This window comes from Pan troglodytes, chromosome 9 (genome assembly GCF_028858775.2).
Source record: "Pan troglodytes isolate AG18354 chromosome 9, NHGRI_mPanTro3-v2.0_pri, whole genome shotgun sequence".
In the NCBI taxonomy this organism is placed as follows: domain Eukaryota; kingdom Metazoa; phylum Chordata; class Mammalia; order Primates; family Hominidae; genus Pan; species Pan troglodytes.
Genome location: NC_072407.2, coordinates 4,663,114 through 4,682,099, shown reverse-complemented (window position 1 = coordinate 4,682,099; position 18,986 = coordinate 4,663,114). Strand labels below are relative to the sequence as shown.

Below are 18,986 nucleotides of genomic sequence, written 5' to 3'. Positions count from 1 at the left end.
GATCTACGAAAAACTCACAGAACCTTCTCCACTCGGTAGGGAGATCTACGAAAAACTCACAGAACCTTCTCCACTCGGTAGGGAGATCTACGAAAAACTCACAGAACTTTCTGCACTCGGTAGGGAGATCTACGAAAAACTCACAGAACCTTCTCCACTCGGTAGGGAGATCTACGAAAAACTCACAGAACCTTCTGCACTCGGTAGGGAGATCTACGAAAAACTCACAGAACCTTCTCCACTCGGTAGGGAGATCTACGAAAAACTCACAGAACCTTCTCCACTCGGTAGGGAGATCTACGAAAAACTCACAGAACCTTCTCCACTCGGTAGGGAGATCTACGAAAAACTCACAGAACCTTCTCCACTCGGTAGGGAGATCTACGAAAAACTCACAGAACCTTCTCCACTCGGTAGGGAGATCTACGAAAAACTCACAGAACCTTCTCCACTCGGTAGGGAGATCTACGAAAAACTCACAGAACTTTCTGCACTCGGTAGGGAGATCTACGAAAAACTCACAGAACTTTCTGCACTCGGTAGGGAGATCTACGAAAAACTCACAGAACCTTCTCCACTCGGTAAGGAGATCTACGAAAAACTCACAGAACTTTCTGCACTCGGTAGGGAGATCTACGAAAAACTCACAGAACTTTCTGCACTCGGTAGGGAGATCTACGAAAAACTCACAGAACCTTCTCCACTTGGTAAGGAGATCTACGAAAAACTCACAGAACTTTCTGCACTCGGTAGGGAGATCTACGAAAAACTCACAGAACCTTCTGCACTCGGTAGGGAGATCTACGAAAAACTCACAGAACCTTCTCCACTCGGTAGGGAGATCTACGAAAAACTCACAGAACCTTCTCCACTCGGTAGGGAGATCTACGAAAAACTCACAGAACCTTCTCCACTCGGTAGGGAGATCTACGAAAAACTCACAGAACCTTCTCCACTCGGTAGGGAGATCTACGAAAAACTCACAGAACCTTCTCCACTCGGTAGGGAGATCTACGAAAAACTCACAGAACCTTCTGCACTCGGTAGGGAGATCTACGAAAAACTCACAGAACCTTCTCCACTCGGTAGGGAGATCTACGAAAAACTCACAGAACCTTCTCCACTCGGTAGGGAGATCTACGAAAAACTCACAGAACCCTCTCCACTCGGTAGGGAGATCTACGAAAAACTCACAGAACCCTCTCCACTCGGTAGGGAGATCTACGAAAAACTCACAGAACCCTCTCCACTCGGTAAGGAGATCTACGAAAAACTCACAGAACCCTCTCCACTCGGTAGGGAGATCTACGAAAAACTCACAGAACTTTCTCCACTCGGTAAGGAGATCTACGAAAAACTCACAGAACTTTCTCCACTCGGTAAGGAGATCTATGAAAAACTCACAGCTAACACACTCAGTGGGATAAAGACTGGATGCTTTTCCCCTAAGATCAGGAATCAGATAAGAATGTCCATCTGGCCAGGCACAGTGGCTCATGCTTATACTCCCAGCACTTTGGGAGGCCAAAGGGGTCAGACCGCTTGAGCTCAGGAGTTTGAGACCAGCCTGGCCAACATGGCGAAACCTCATCTCCACAGAAAGTTAAAAAATTAGTCAGGTGCGGTGGCTCACTTGAGACCAGGAGTTCTGAGACCAGCCTGGCCAACACGGTGAAACTCCGACTCTACTAAAAATACAAAATTAGTCGGGTGTGGTAGCATGTTCCTGTAATCCCAGCTACTACGGCGGGTGAGGCACGAGAATGGCTAGAACCTGGGAGGCGGAGCTTGCAGTAAGCCAAGATCGTGCCACTGCACTCCAGCCTGGGCGACAGAGCAAGATTCCGTCTCAAAAAAGAAAAAAAAAAAAAAGCCCATCCTTGCCTATTCTAGGAAACATTGAGCTGGAGGTTCTGGGCAGGGCAGCTACGCAAAGAAGTAAAAGACATCGGCCGGGCACGGTGGCTCATGCCCGTAATCCCAGCACTTTGGGAGGCCAAGGTGGGCGGATCACCTGAGGTCAGGAGTTCGAGACCAGCCTCAACATGGAGAAACCCTGTCTCTACTAAAAATACAAAAAAAAAATTAGCTGGGCATGGTGGTGCATGCCTGTAATCCCAGCTACTCGGGAGGCTGAGGCAGGGGAATTGCTTGAACCTGGGAGGCGGAGGTTGCGGTGAGCCAAGATTGCACCACTGCACTCCAGCCTGGGCAACAAGAGCGAAACTCAGTCTAAAAAAAAAAAAAAAGAAAAGAAATAAAAGACATCTAGATTGGAAAGGAACAGGTAAAACTATCTCTATTTGTAGATGACATAATCTTGAATATAGAATATTCTTAAGAGTCTACCCCAAAACACCACAACTATTAGAGCTAATCAGTTCAGCACGGTTGCAGGACGCAAGATCAGTACACAAAAATGAGCTACGTTTCCATACACGAGTAACGAGCAATGCAAAAGTAAAATTAAAACAGTTCCACTTACAAGAGCATACAATGAACAAAATAATTGGAGTAAATGTAATAAAAGAAGTACAAAACTTAAACTCTGAAAACTGTAACACATTGTTGGAAGAAATTAAAGACCTAAATAAATGGAAAGCCATCCCATCTTCAAGGACTGACGGAGTTAATATTGTCAGGATGACACTACTCCCAAAACAGACTTGCAGATTCGATGCAATCCCCATAAAAAATTCCACCTGTTCTTTTCACAGGAATGGAAAGGGTGACCCTCACATTCATTTGGAAACGCAAGAGACCCAGATGATTCAAAACCATCTTGAAAAAGAACAAACTGGGTGAACTCACACTTCCCAATTGCAAATGTCACTTGAGGGATATTCTACTAGATCCCGACCAATCCTCAAAACCGTCCAGCTCACCAAAAACAAGGGGCCTGAGAAACTGTCACTGCCGAGAAAGAGGAGCCCAGGCCGCGCGTGGTGGCTCACACCGGGAATCCCCGCACTTTGGGAGGCCAAGGCAGGTAGATCTTTTTTTTTTTTTTTTTTGAGGCGGAGTCTCGCTCTGTTGCCCAGGCTGGAGTGCAGTGGCGCGATCTCGGCTCACTGCAAGCTCTGCCTCCCGGGTTCAGGCCATTCACTTGCCTCAGCCTCCCGAGCAGCTGGGACTACAGGCGCCCGCCACCACGCCCGGCTAATTTTTTTGTATTTTTCAGTAGCGACGGGGTTTCACCGTGTTAGCCAGGATGGTCTCCATCTCCTGACCTTGTGATCCGCCCACCTCAGCCTCCCAAAGTGCTGGGTTTACAGGCATGAGCCACCGTGCCCTGTCAATGCGGGCGGATCATTTGAGGTCAGGAGTTCAAGACCAGCCTGGCCAAGAAGATGAAACTAAAAATACAATAAATTAGTGGCGCATGGTGGCAGGTGCCTGTAATCCCAGCTACTTGGGAGGCTGAGGCAGGAGAATCACTTGAACCCGGGAGGTGGAGGCTACAGTGAGCCAAGATCACACCACTGCACTCCAGCCTGGGTGACAGAATAAGACGCCGTCTCAAAAAATAAATAGTAAAAGAAAGAGGAGCGCAGGAAGACACATGCAACCTGGATGAACCTCAGAGGCACTGTGCAGGGCGGGAAGAGGCTGCCCACCGCATGATCCTGGGTGAACCTCAGAGGCACTGTGCAGGGCGGGAAGAGGCTGCCCACCGCATGATCCTGGGTGAACCTCAGAGGCACTGTGCAGGGTGGGAAGAGGCTGCCCACCCCATGATTCCATTCTAGAAGAGATAGAAGCGAACCCTCACCAGCTGTCAGGGGTCAGGGCCGGGTATGACTACCAAGGGGTAACACAAAGGAGTTTTAGGGCCAGTGGAATTCTTGTGTGTCCTAATTGTGTTTCTAGAAGTCTACACAAATGCTAAAATTCACAGAATGTACACTGCCTCAGAAAAGTCAATTTTGCCACGATGATAAAAAATCTCATCATGCACTGATGGAGTTTTAAGATTGGGAATAGCAAAGTCCTTTGTAAGCTGAAGACAGCCCCAAAAATGTGTGTTTACACTAAGTTAAACAGAACAAAGAGTATTAATAAAGTAGGCATTTGCGGCAGCAACACAGCCTGACCCAGGATTTACAAAGGAGCTGCATCTCCCACCTGAACCCTGCTCGTCTTGCAGAATGTGGTCAGGATGGGGAAGAAGCACACACAGTCACACTGGTCAACCACAAAACACAAAAACAAAGACCCCGTCCCTCTTGGCGCTGGGGTCCCCTCTGAGGCCCAGATTTGCCCCGGCCATGCAGACGCCAGCCTGCATCGCAGGACCTGACTTGCGGCTCCCTTCACGCCCAGTCCCCACCAGCACTCAGATACGACAGCTGTGGGCAAAGCCACCCTGGCAGCTGCACCCCTGGCCCTGCCCTCGTTAAGTGTGGCCCTGCTAAATGGCCACAGTCAGCGCCCCACCAGCAGATGCTCCTGGAGGCCCCCTGCGGCTCGGCCTACGTTTTGAAGGTCTAGCTTTGCTGCCCCCCATCACTCAAGGGCCGCACAGATGCTCCTGGAGACCCCCCGCAGCTCGGCCTACTTTGTGGGGGTCTAGCCCTGCTTCCTCCCATCACTCAAGGGCCGTGTGGGCAAGGCCTCCTTTGTCACCATGCCTGGGGCCACACTGTCACCTAAGTTCCCAGGTATCCAACCCAGAAAAACAGCTTACCTGGAAGAGTATAAAGATGAGAAACAGCTCGTAGACCACACTCACGCAGAGCCAAAACCTCCAGTAAGCTACAAAGACAGACGACAGAACGTTAGTGCACCCGGCCCAGGCCTCCACGGCCCCGCTCAGCCCCAGGCTGGCTCCTGGCTCCTTCACACCCAGTGTCTCTTCTGGGCCCTTCACAGGCCCCTGGGAGAGCCTTTATAAAGAAAGCTGTAACTCAGAATTAGGCACAATTTCTCTCTGAAAAGTGAATTTTTTTCCTTCATTTTTTCCATTCCAGTCCTTAAATCTTTTGCCCATAAATTGTTGCACAGAAGCAGTCAGCACACATCCCTGCCTTATGTTTACGAGTGATGCTTCTAAACTTGCGCCGTTAAGTTTGGAGTAGGTTTTTGGTGGATACCTTTTTTTTTTTAGATGGAGTCTGTCGCCCAGGCTGGAGTGCAGTGGTGCAATCTCAGCTCACTGCAACCTTCACCTCCAGGTTCAAGCGATTCTCCTGCCTCAGCCTCCCGAGTAGCTGGGCTCACAGGTGTCCAGCACACCCGGCTAATTTTTGTATTTTCAGTCGGGACAGGGTTTCACCATGTTGGCCAGGCTGGTCTCGAACTCCTGACCTCAGATGGTCCACCCACCTCAGCCTCCCAAAGTGCTGGGATTACAGGTGTGAGCTACTGTGGCTGGCCACTTTTTTTTTTTGAGACAGGGTCCTGGCTCTGTTGCCCAGGCTGGAGTGCAATCTTGTTGCACTGCAACCTCTGCCTCCTGGGCTCAAGCAATCCTCCTACCTGAGCCTCCTGAGTAGCTGGGACCACAGGGACGTGCCACCACATCCAGCTAATTTTTGTTTTTGTTTTTTTGTAGAGATAGGGTTTCGACATGTTGCCCAGGCTGGGATACTTTTTATCATGTTAAAAAAATCTTTCAATTCCAGTATGTTAAGTTTTTGTCATGGATGAATGTGAATTTTTGTTTTTCTGCATTTAAGGGGATCAATTTTTTCATGCTGATGTGATGAGTTACATTAACAGACTTCTAACATGAAACCATCCCTCAATTCCTGACTTCCCACGGCTCCGAGCAGCTCATGGCAAGACATGCAGACGTGAGGTTTTCGGACTAAACGCAGGAGGCCCCAACGTACTCAGGGGAAGACGGCCACCGTGGCTCATGAAAAGCCGCCATCATTGGCAGGAAATACAAACGCCCTGGCGTTCTTAGGAAAAGCTGCAAAGGGAGGTCTGGGACCCAAGACAGACGACTGAGATCACAAACTTCTTCCTCACGCCTTGGGATAAGAAGAACCTGGAAACTTCCCAGTGGCCCAAGAGTTTAAGGGGCTCGTGGTGAAATTAACTCGGGGCAGCCCTCGCCCCACAAGGGCTCGCCGACTGAAGGGGATGCCTTCGGAGCAGGTGCCCAGCCTGCAGGCGCTCTCTGACGCTGACTCTAGGGGACGCCTTTGGAGCTGGTGCCCGGCCTGCAGGCGCTCTCTGACGCTGACTCGAGGGGACGCCTTTAGAGCTGGTGCCCGGCCTGCAGGCGCTCTCTGACGCTGACTCGAGGGGACGCCTTTGGAGCTGGTGCCCGGCCTGCAGGCGCTCTCTGACGCTGACTCGAGGGGACGCCTTTGGAGCTGGTGCCCGGCCTGCAGGCGCTCTCTGACGCTGACTCGAGGGGACGCCTTTGGAGCTGGTGCCTGGCCTGCAGGCGCTCTCTGACGCTGACTTAGGGGACGCCTTCGGAGCTGGTGCCCGGCCTGCAGGCGCTCTCTGACGCTGACTTAGGGGACGCCTTTAGAGCTGGTGCCCGGCCTGCAGGCGCTCTCTGACGCTGACTCGAGGGGACGCCTTTGGAGCTGTGCCCGGCCTGCAGGCGCTCTCTGACGCTGACTCGAGGGGACACCTTTAGAGCTGGTGCCCAGCCTGCAGGTGCTGACGCTGACTTAGGGGACGCCTTCGGAGCTGGTGCCCGGCCTGCAGGCGCTCTCTGACGCTGACTCGAGGGGACACCTTTAGAGCTGCTGCCCAGCCTGCAGGTGCTCTCTGACGCTGACTTAGGGGACGCCTTCGGAGCTGGTGCCCGGCCTGCAGGCGCTCTCTGACGCTGACTCGAGGGGACACCTTTAGAGCTGGTGCCCAGCCTGCAGGTGCTCTCTGACGCTGACTTAGGGGACGCCTTCGGAGCAGGTGCCCGGCCTGCAGGCGCTCTCTGACGCTGACTCGAGGGGACGCCTTTAGAGCTGGTACCCGGCCTGCAGGCGCTCTCTGACGCTGACTCGAGGGGACACCTTTAGAGCTGGTGCCCGGCCTGCAGGTGACGCCTTCGGAGCTGGTGCCCGGCCTGCAGGCGCTCTCTGACGCTGACTCGAGGGGACGCCTTTAGAGCTGGTGCCCGGCCTGCAGGCGCTCTCTGACGCTGACTTGAGGGGACGCCTTTAGAGCTGGTGCCCGGCCTGCAGGCGCTCTCTGACGCTGACTCGAGGGGACGCCTTTAGAGCTGGTGCCCGGCCTGCAGGTGACGCCTTCGGAGCTGGTGCCCGGCCTGCAGGCGCTCTCTGACGCTGACTCGAGGGGACGCCTTTGGAGCAGGTGCCCGGCCTGCAGGCGCTCTCTGACGCTGACTCGAGGGGACGCCTTTAGAGCTGGTGCCTGGCCTGCAGGCGCTCTCTGACGCTGACTCGAGGGGATGCCTTTAGAGCTGGTGCCCGGCCTGCAGGTGACGCCTTCAGAGCTGGTGCCCGGCCTGCAGGCGCTCTCTGACGCTGACTCGAGGGGACGCCTTTGGAGCAGGTGCCCGGCCTGCAGGCGCTCTCTGACGCTGACTTAGGGGACGCCTTCGGAGCTGGTGCCCGGCCTGCAGGCGCTCTCTGACACTGACTCGAGGGGACGCCTTCGGAGCAGGTGCCCGGCCTGCAGGCGCTCTCTGAGGGGACAGCTCCACCCATGAAACCATCATGTTCTGAGCGGGCCACAGCTCACCACGACCGGTACTAACTTCCCTCCCCCCACTGCCAAGTCGAATCTTTCTCATGTTTCTCCTGTTGGGGAAGGCCCCAGATCCCCAGATCAGAAAGGTGGCATCTCGGACTCCTCTCCCCACTCACGCTTCCCACCCGACCGGCACCAGGCTGCCGCCCCCGAATACCCAGCAGGCCCTTGGTCTGCATTCCTGGGTCGCTTCCCGGAGCAGCTCTGGCACCTCCCTGACCCCAGGGCCACCCCCCAGCCCCCAGCACTCATTTGTCTTTCTAAACATCACACCAGAGGGGAAAGACAGACAGGCAGCCTCAGCAGCCCTGGAAATGCTGTGGCTGACACAGCCTTCAGAGGGAGCCAGGAAGAAAATGCCGTTCACACAGGAGGGATGCCCTCCTCAGTGGCCCAGAACGTTCCACCTCCCTCAGAGCTGCAGCCAACTCAAGTCTCCAAAGAAAGCAGCTCCCCAGATGGCCGGGCTGGGCCCATTTCCACTCCTCCTCATGAGGCCCAGTCACTAATGGCTACGGCTACAGCTGCCGGACTGGGCATTCCTGGGCCAGACCCAGGGGAGTGCGAAGGTGGGCAGAGCCCACAGGGACCACCTTTCTGGAGAAAGCCCTTCTCCCTGCCCACCCCCCCAAGAGCCTCCGCTGCACAGGACTCATCACTTGTCCACTTCAATGTGTTGTGACTGCAGAGGGTTGAGGGCTCCCTGCCGGCCCCCAAGTTAACGAGACGCGTGGAAGAAGGTGGCTCCAGGACAGGCTTCCCCGTCAATAAATCGAAGATTGGCAAAGTAATATGGAATTTATGCCAAGCAAACTAAACGGACAGAAGAAAGGTAGAGCAGAGCTCAGACTAAAAACTGAACAGCCCAGGAACCCCCAGTCCTGCCCAGCGGGAGGGGACGAGCCACAACTCAAGAGACGCCGCGGCCGGAGCTTTTGGAAGCACCAAGACCTTCAGGCCCAGATGCTCCACATCCCGCCAGGTGACCTGCGCCGGAGCTCCTGACTGCTCAGAGCTGAGGGTCTCCCGGGAGTCTCTCCCTGTGCCAGGGGCCACATGCCAGGACAAGCTGCTGCCTGCTGACCAGTCTGTCCCACTCACGGCTGCGTCCCGGTCCCCAGTAATGCCGCCACCCAGGAGGGATTTGGTGCATCTCCAAGCAAGGACGGCCATGGGTTGAGCTTCCGGCAGCTCTTCTTCCCTCCAAATCCACCCAACAAGCACGTAACTGCACCAGGCTTTTCACTGTGTGACGGGCAGTTTCTCCCCGTCACCGCACCAGGCTTTTCACTGTGTGAGTCGCAGTTTCTCACCATCACTGCACCTTCTACTGCTCTGCTGAGGAATCCAAACCCCTTGGAGGCAAGACCGTCTGTACTCAGCCGGCTGGGCAGACAGAGCCCTGGGCCCTTCCCACACAGCTGTCAGCCAGCAGAGTGGCCTGCCAGGCACTCAAGGAGCCCTCTCTCAAGGCCCTGGGCAAGGAAGGGGCCAGCAAGACCAGCCTGCTTGGGTCACCGGACGGCTCCCTGCTCAGGGCCTCTGTGGGTGGGGGAGCTTCACTCACCACCATGGCACTGACCCTGGGGCAGACACTGCTCTCCTGGAGGCTAATTTTATAACACATATCACAGGCTTAAACTGTGTATGCCCTTTAATTCAATACTCACTTCTGGGACATTTTATTAAATGAATAATCAGATATTTACACAGAGCATACGTGAAAAAATTCACCACAGCCTAGTTTATTAAAATAAAACTGGAAACTCTCTAAATATACAATATTATGGCTTAAATAAGTTAGTTAAATGTAGTACATTCTAATGACAGCAAACAAGCAGTCATTAAAATTTCGGGTGTTAAAAAATTAGTAAGGAAATGACTAAAGTCATTTAAACCTAAATGATTAAAGTCATTTTAAAAATTAGTAAGGAAATGACTAAAGTCGTTGAACCTGAAGTGGAGAATGCACAAAGCCACACGTTCAGGATTCCACTCTTTCGAGGCTGTGAATATGTCTGTACACACAAACGCGTGAATATGTCCGTATCACACAAACACGTGAATATGTCCGTGCACACAAACGCATGAATATGTCCGTATCACAAATGCGTGAATGTCTGTATCACACAAACACGTGAATATGTCCATATCACAAATGCGTGAATATATCCGTATCACACAAACGCGTGAATATGTCTGTACACACAAATGCGTGAATATGTCTGTATCACAAACACGTGAATATGTCCTACACACAAACGCGTGAATGTCCGTATCACACAAACGCGTGAATATGGCCGTATCACAAATGCATGAATATATCCGTATCACACAAACGCGTGAATATGTCTGTACACACAAACGCGTGAATATGTCTGTATCACAAACGCGTGAATATGTCCATACACACAAACACGTGAATATGTCCTACGCACAAACGCGTGAATGTCCGTATCACACAAACGCGTGAATATGGCCGTATCACACAAACGTGTGAATATGTCCGTATCACAAACGCGTGAATATGTCCGTATCACACAAACGCGTGAATATGTCCGTATCACAAACGCGTGAATATGTCCGTACACACAAACACATGAACATGTCCATATACACAAAGACGTGATTATGTCCGTATCATAAACGCGTGAATATGTCCGTACACGAACGTGTGAATAGGTCCGTATCACAAACACGTGAATATGTCTGTATCACACAAACACGTGAATATGTCCTACACACAAACACGTGAATGTGTCCATATCACACAAACGCGTGAATGTCCATATCACACAAATGCGTGAATGTGGCCGTATCACACAAACGCGTGAATATGTCCGTCACACAAACGCGTGAATATGTCCGTATCACAAACGCGTGAATATGTCCGTATCACACAAACGCGTGAATATGTCCGTATCACACAAACGCGTGAATATGTCCGTATCACACAAACGCGTGAATATGTCCGTATCACAAACGCGTGAATATGTCCGTACACACAAACACGTGAACATGTCCATATACACAAAGACGTGATTATGTCCGTATCATAAACGCGTGAATATGTCCGTACACGAACGTGTGAATATGTCCGCACACACAAACACGTGAATATGTCCGTATACACAAACAAGTGAATATGTCCGTATCACAAACATGTGAAAATTTAACAGTGGTTATTATTTGTGGGTAGTTTTATTTTTAAGTATCTTCGTATTTTCGAAATTTTCTATAATACATACTCCTGTTGAAACAGAAAATGTTTCTAATTACTTCGTGTGGCCACTCAGGGGAAACAACCGACCCTACAGAAGCCTGAGCCCGCCTTCCTGGGGTGGGACTTGGGCGACAGAGTACACTGAGATTGGCGGGATGCTCTGGCCCACGAGGGTTTGTTAGAACTCAGGGCCATAAGGTGGGGTGGTGGCTGAGGCAGAGTGCGCTGGGCAACCACTTCAAGGGCAGGGGGTGGGCGGCACCTCACAGCTCCATCTGGAGCCCTCACCCACCCGCCCATGGCCTCACAGCCCCATCTGGAGCCCTCACCCACCCGCCCCCAGCCTCACAGCCCCATCTGGTGCCCTCACCCACCCCCGCCCCCTCCGGTCTCAGAGCCCCACCTAGAGCCCACAGTCCCTGGCCTCACAGCCCCATCTGGAGCCCTCGGCCACTCTGGTCTGTGGAAAGAGGAGGCAGAAGCAGGAAGAGAAGGGCTGGACAGCCCTGGACAGGGAAGAGTGAAAGGGCCAGAGAAGGCCTGGAGAGACCCTCGGTGGTTGGAGGAGGAGCACACGGCCAGCTCAGAACCCCACGCCCTTGTCCATGTGGGAAGTGGCCTCGGAGGCCTCGGGGAGGGGCCAGGCGGAGGGGAGGACAGGACACTCACACCCAGTAGCACAGACACAGAGTGGCCGCTCAGAACAGAAATGCCACAGGGGCACACGGAAAAGGAAATGGCAAGTTACCTGGATGAGGTCTGGAAAATGGCCCGTCTTTGGCTTGTGTGACTCCAAAACATAAGAAAACCAAAATACTGGCCACAATACCTCTGCAAATAAAGAACAAACAGCCCCTCAGTGTGTGCAGGCTTCTCCCAGGAGGGAGGTGGGAGGCTGCAGGGACCCCCAAACACCCATTGTGGAACAGCCCCTGATGCTGGGGCGGGAGGAAGGGGCCTCGGGCAGAGCCGGGCGACTCCGCCGCGGGGAAGGCCCAGCTACCTCCACCACCCTGGGCCGGACATTCGCCCTCACATTTGCCGCCTCCGCCGCGGGGAAGGCCCAGCTACCTCCACCACCCTGGGCCGGACATTCGCGCTCACATTTGCCTCCTCCGCAGTGGGGAAGGCCCAGCTACCTCCACCACCCTGGGCTGGACATTCGCGCTCACATTTGCCTCCTCCGCAGTGGGGAAGGCCCAGCTACCTCCACCACCCTGGGCCGGACATTCGCGCTCACATTTGCCTCCTCCGCAGTGGGGAAGGCCCAGCTACCTCCACCACCCTGCACCCAACATTCGCCCTCACATTTGCAGCCCGCCCAGTGGCCAGGAGAAGGTCCCTGTGCTTGGGCTGCTGGTGGTTCCCAGTGTCACATCAGGAAGACACTGGCTCTACACAGAGGCCACCGAATGCCCCGCATGTGACCATCAGTGATCACGAAGCCCATGTAGGAGGGAAGGCGTCAGGAGCTACTGCCTCCCTGCTCCAACGCGGCAGGACCCCCAGGAAGTGTCTCTAGAGAGCTCTTGTGTCTTTTTGGTGTCAACTCACCCAAAACCAACGGGACTCCTGTGATTCATAAGATGGAAGCGTGAGAGCTGTAACTGCAACCAAAGATGCAGGTTCACGGGAAGGAGGATGCGAGGGACTGCTCTGGGCAGGGGCAAGGTGCTCCCTCCTCGGCAAAGCTCCTTGGGGCCGGCCTCAGCCAGAGTCCCAGTGGGTTTCGGTTGAGAAGCAGCTTAGGCCGGCGGATGTGCAGACAGCCCTGGTCACAGGCACACTGCTCACATCCGCTCGCCGCACCCAAGGTGTGGACCCGCTCTGCGGACGCGCTCTGTGCTCTGCAGACGCTCGGATGCGCCCATCCTCTCCAGTCGTGCTCAGCTCAGGGTCTGAGATCCACTGGCCGCTGCACCACCCAGTCCCTCCCACGGCTCGGCAGTGCCGTGCCGACAGTCACACCTTGGCGTGTTCGCACGCTGGGCGGCCTCTGGGTTTTGGCTGCCGTGAGGGAAGCTGCACACACACACGCACGTTCGTGTGGCCGCAAGAATAGACGGGGCCACAGAGACACGCTATCTATTTTTTAAGACAGCGCTGTTAAAAAATACCCAGTAACAACTTCAGTCTCAGAAATTCCCCTCTCTGCCTGCAGGAGTGCCTGGCCTCAAAGTCCTGAGTAGACAGAGGCAGGTGAGGCCAAGCACCGCCCGAGGCTTGCAGGATGGAGGAGGGCACAAGGTCGCTGGCCCCTGGTGCAGCCGGGACAAGGGTCTGCTGGTTCTGGGCAGGTGCTGCTCTCCACCCAGAGCCCTGAGGGTCTCACCCTCGGCAGGACATTCATGGCCCACCCAGGCGAAACCTGAGTTTCTGACCCGGTCTCCACCCAGGCCCCAGCTCCCACACTACCGCTGTCAGCCTCCAGGGACAGAGGCAGAGATGCCCTCGCTGCTGGGTTCAGCAAGGTGGGGCCCGCGTCCCTGTCACCGGTACCCCTCCCGAGGTCTCTCAGTGCTGAGGGGTGGGAGGTGTGAAAAGTACCTTTCAGGGCCCCCTGGAGCCAGACATAGGCCCCACCTCAGCTGTGCCTCCACGGGGCATGGGGAGGGTCATAACATTCAGTGGAAAGACAGTAAAACGTCCCCCTGCCCTCCCCAGAAAAGATAAAAATGAAAAGAGGAACATGGGCACTGGCCAAGGGAAGCTGCTCCCGGTGCAGGCGCACGTCACCCCAGGCCGCCATCCGCGTCACCCCAGGCTACCATCTGCGTCACCCCAGGCCGCCATCCGCGTTACCCCAGGCCACCATCAGCCCGACAGGCGCGCGTCACCCCAGGCCGCCATCCGCGTCACCCCAGGCCACCATCTGCGTCACCCCAGGCCGCCATCCACGTCACCCCAGGCCACCATCCGCCCGACAGGTGCGCGTCACCCCAGGCCGCCATCCGCGTCACCCCAGGCCGCCATCCACCAGACAGGTGCGCGTCACCCCAGGCCGCCATCCGCCTGACAGGCGCGCGTCATCCCAGGCCACCATCCGTGTCACCCTAGGCCGCCATCCTCCCGACAGGCGCGCGTCATCCCAGGTCACCATCCGTGTCACCCCAGGCCGCCCTCCGCCCGACAGGCGTGCGTCACCCCAGGCCGGTGCTCCCTGAATCAGCTTGTGGCAGCCCCCACACGGCATGCTGCCCAGAGGCCAGCTCAGACCGGGTCACACAGGACTCTAACCTGGCCACACATCACATAATGTTTATGACAACTTTATAAGGCTAATTTGTTCATAAGAATTACTTGCTGGGCACAGTGGTTCACACCTGTAATCTTAGCACTTTGGGAAGCTGAGGTAGGTGGATCATTAAAGGTCAGGAGTTCGAGACCAGCCTGGCCGATATGAAACTCCTGTCTCTACTAAAAATACAAGAAATTAGCCAGGTGTGGTGGCAGACGCCTGTAATCCCAGCTACTCGGGAGGCTGAAGTAGGAGAATCACTTGAATCTGGGAGGTAGAGGTTGCAGTGAGCTGAGATCGCGCCACTGCACTCCAGCCTGGGTGACAGCAAGACTCAGTCTCAAAAAAAAAAAAAAAAAGAATTACTTAAGTACTTGAGAAGGTGTGTCCCGTTGGGTAAGAATGAGGAGGGAAGTGCTTTAAAAGGAAAACAAATATATTGCATTTTAAAAATAAATTTTTAATTTTAGAATGGTTTTAGATTTACAGAATTATTGTAAAAATAGTAAAAGCTCCCATATCTCACAGGCCCAGTTTTCCCATTAACATCTCACCATTAATAAGCCGGTGCTGGCTGGGTGCGGTGGCTCATGCCTGTAATCCCAGCACTTTGGGAGGCCGAGGCAGGCAGATCACAAGGTCAGGAGTTCGAGACCAGCCTGACCAACATGGTGAAACCCCATCTCTACTAAAAATACAAAAATTAGCCAGATGTGGTGGCAGGCACCTGTAATCCCAGCTACTCGGGAGGCTGAGGCAGGAGAATCACTTGAACCCGGGAGGCGGAGGTTGCAGTGAGCCGAGATCACGCCACTACACTCCAGCCTGGGTGACACAGTGATACTCTGTCTCAAAAAATAAAATAAAATAAACATAAAATAAAAAATAAAAAGTAAATAAGCCAGTGCTGCCACACAGCTGCTGAGGCCTACGCTTCCTTCGCTCTCCCCTGATGTCCTTCCCCCTGCCCCACCCCCAACAATGTCTTCCTGGATGCCACATGGCATCTACTCGTTCTGTCTCTTCAGGCTCCCCGAGGCTGGGACGGTTTCTCAGACTCTCCTTGTCTCTGATGACCTGGATGGTTTGGAGGAGGCCTGGTCAGGAATTCTGTGGAATGTTCCTTAGTGAGACGGTCGGCTATGCCTCTGCATGGCCGGGCTGGGGTCGTCGGGGTTGGGAGGATGGGGCAGCAGCCTCCCCGTCGGCCACGCCATGAACATGACCAGTGCATGCTGACCTGACCACTGGGCCTGGGGGTGTCTGCGGGCACCTCGGCTGCAGCGTCCTCCTCCCACTGCCCTCTCCGTGCTGCACGCCCAGGAAGGAGGTCAGGTCACCACGCGCAGCACACGGCGGGGCCGGGAGCTCACGCCGGCTCCTGGAATGGGGGGATCTACCTCATTTACTGAAAACCTTCTGCAGGGAAGGTTGGTCTTGTTCCCTCTGTTTATTTATTCAATCCCTTATATCACTATGGGCTCGTGGATGTTTATTTTCTACTCTGGGTTATATTCTAATACTACTTTATTATTTTGTTGCTCTTTGGCCACTGGGAGGCTCTTTCACTGGGACGCAATCCCGTGACTGTGGGGTTTTGTTTACAGAGCTCCTCACTTTCTGGAACTGCCAGGATCAGCTGATCCTGGGCATTTCCTGCCCCGGTGCTGGAATCAGCCATTTCTCCTCAGAGCCCTGGCCCCGTGGACTGGAGGGCACTAGGAACCAGGATCTGGGCCTGGGTATGCTCACTGCTGCAAGCATAGCTGGTTCTAGGCCCCCTCAGCTTGTACAGCAACAAGATCTGTGTGTATCCATTAACCACTGCGCACACACTGTTTAACCATCTTTGTCTCTTCTGGGCTAAACGTGCAATGGTAATCCACCATCACAGCAGCCACTCCAACCTCCTCCCTCTGATTACCCAGAGACTCCCCTCCTCCTTCCGATTACCCAGAGACTCCCCTCCTCCTTCCGATTACCCAGAGACTCCCCTCCTCCTCCCTCCGATTACCCAGAGACTCCCCTCCTCCTTCCGATTACCCAGAGACTCCCCTCCTCCTCCCTCCGATTACCCAGAGACTCCCCTCCTCCTTCCGATTACCCAGAGACTCCCCTCCTCCTTGCGATTACCCAGAGACTCCCCTCCTCCTTCCGATTACCCAGAGACTCCCCTCCTCCTCCCTCCGATTACCCAGAGACTCCCCTCCTCCTCCCTCCGATTACCCAGAGACTCCCCTCCTCCTTCCGATTACCCAGAGACTCCCCTCCTCCTCCCTCCGATTACCCAGAGACTCCCCTCCTCCTCCCTCCGATTACCCAGAGACTCCCCTCCTCCTCCCTCCGATTACCCAGAGACTCCCCTCCTCCTCCCTCCGATTACCCAGAGACTCCCCTCCTCCTTCCGATTACCCAGAGACTCCCCTCCTCCTTCCGATTACCCAGAGACTCCCCTCCTCCTCCCTCCGATTACCCAGAGACTCCCCTCCTCCTCCCTCCGATTACCCAGAGACTCCCCTCCTCCTTCCGATTACCCAGAGACTCCCCTCCTCCTCCCTCCGATTACCCAGAGACTCCCCTCCTCCTCCCTCCGATTACACAGAGACTCCCCTCCTCCTCCCTCCGATTACCCAGAGACTCCCCTCCTCCTCCTTCCGATTACCCAGAGACTCCCCTCCTCCTCCCTCCAAGTACCCAGAGACTCCCCTCCTCCTCCTTCCGATTACCCAGAGACTCCCCTCCTCCTCCCTCCAAGTACCCAGAGACTCCCCTCCTCCTCCCTCCAAGTACCCAGAGACTCCCCTCCTCCTCCCTCCGATTACCCAGAGACTCCCCTCCTCCTCCCTCCGATTACCCAGAGACTCCCCTCCTCCTCCCTCCGATTACCCAGAGACTCCCCTCCTCCCTCCGATTACCCAGAGACTCCCCTCCTCCCTCCGATTACCCAGAGACTCCCCTCCTCCTCCCTCCGATTACCCAGAGACTCCCCTCCTCCTCCCTCCGAGTACCCAGAGACTCCCCTCCTCCTCCCTCCGATTACCCAGAGACTCCCCTCCTCCCTCCGATTACCCAGAGACTCCCCTCCTCCTCCCTCCGATTACCCAGAGACTCCCCTCCTCCTTCCGATTACCCAGAGACTCCCCTCCTCCTCCCTCCGATTACCCAGAGACTCCCCTCCTCCTCCCTCCGATTACCCAGAGACTCCCCTCCTCCTCCCTCCGATTACCCAGAGACTCCCCTCCTCCTCCCTCCGATTACCCAGAGACTCCCCTCCTCCTCCCTCCGATTACCCAGAGACTCCCCTCCTCCTCCCTCCGATTACCCAGAGACTCCCCTCCTCCTCCCTCCGATTACCCAGAGACTCCCCTCCATCTCAGAGACTCCCCTCCTCCTCCCTCCGATTACCCAGAGACTCCCCTCCTCCCTCCGATTACCCAGAGACTCCCCTCCTCCCTCCGATTACCCAGAGACTCCCCTCCTCCTCCCTCCGATTACCCAGAGACTCCCCTCCTCCTCCCTCCGATTACCCAGAGACTCCCCTCCTCCCTCCGATTACCCAGAGACTCCCCTCCTCCTCCCTCCGATTACCCAGAGACTCCCCTCCTCCTCCCTCCGAGTACCCAGAGACTCCCCTCCTCCTCCCTCCGATTACCCAGAGACTCCCCTCCTCCTTCCGATTACCCAGAGACTCCCCTCCATCTCAGAGACTCCCCTCCTCCGATTACCCAGACTCCCCTCCTCCGATTACCCAGAGACTCCCCTCTTCCAATTACCCAGAGACTCCCCTCCTCCTCCCTCTGATTACCCAGAGACTCCCCTCCTCCTCCCTCTGATTACCCAGAGACTCCCCTCCTTCTCCAATTACCCAGAGACTCCCCTCCTCCTCCCTCCGATTACCCAGAGACTCCCCTCCTCCTTCCGATTACCCAGAGACTCCCCTCCTCCTCCCTCTGATTACCCAGAGACTCCCCTCCTCCTCCCTCCGATTACCCAGAGACTCCCCTCCTTCTTCCGATTACCCAGAGACTCCCCTCCATCTCAGAGACTCCCCTCCTCCGATTACCCAGACTCCCCTCCTCCGATTACCCAGAGACTCCCCTCTTCCAATTACCCAGAGACTCCCCTCCTCCTCCCTCTGATTACCCAGAGACTCCCCTCCTCCTCCCTCTGATTACCCAGAGACTCCCCTCCTTCTCTGATTATCCAGAGACTCCCCTCCCACAGCCATCATACACACCACAGTGACAGAGCTGCCAGTCAGCACCTCTGTGGAGCAAAACTTTATCGACTAGAGCAGCGTCTGTGCCATTCCTTTTGCCTCTGGCCTCATAGACACTGCTCATTTCCAAAGTTACTCAGCACCTTCCTCTGAACACCCTTCAGGAAGGTCACGGAATGCATCTGCAGTAGTTAAGATTCTTGTCAGTCGGCCTTCCCCGCCGGGACCCCCATCTCCTCAATGAATGTTTAAAATCTGCACATGGTCTGCTCGTGTTGTCCAGTTCTACAGGTTCGGACAAACGCAGTGTCATGTACCAACCAGGATGGTGCCACACAGAGTGGCCTCACTGCCATACGAATGCTGCATTCTACTATCCACTCTCCCCTTTCCCTGGGAAACAACTGATGTTTTCACTACCACATCATATTGCCTCTTCCAGAAGGTCATCGAGCTGAAATCACAGTGCGCGGCCTTCTCAACTGGCTCCTCTCACTTAGGAATGTGTATTTATAGAAACATGTATTTAAGGTTCCTCCCGGTCGCAGTGGCTTGATGCTCATTACTATCTTTTAGAGATGAGGTCTCACCCTGTTGCCCAGGCTGCAGTGCAGTGGCTCAATCAC

At 54.8% G+C, this 18,986-nt stretch overlaps 1 protein-coding gene across 13 annotated transcripts in view; it reads right to left on the bottom strand.

Moving 5' to 3' along the window:
• Nucleotides 1-18,986, bottom strand: part of PTDSS2 (phosphatidylserine synthase 2) — a 47,195-nt gene that overhangs the window by 8,722 nt on the left and 19,487 nt on the right. For 9 of the 13 annotated variants that reach the window (XR_008537924.2, XR_002938402.3, XR_002938401.3 and 6 more), the window contains exons 3-4: nucleotides 11,652-11,734; nucleotides 4,688-4,755 (exon numbers count right to left, since the gene is read on the bottom strand). Coding sequence is in view for 7 of the 13 variants with exons in the window: in XM_024346852.3 (XP_024202620.1) it covers nucleotides 4,688-4,755; nucleotides 11,652-11,734 (151 nt within the window). In the remaining 6 variants the exon portion in view is untranslated. Of the gene's footprint in view, nucleotides 1-4,687; nucleotides 4,756-11,651; nucleotides 11,735-12,457; nucleotides 15,219-18,986 lie in introns of those variants that run through there. The other 4 variants (XM_063783621.1, XM_063783620.1, XM_054661826.2 and 1 more) reach the window with 3 other exon arrangements.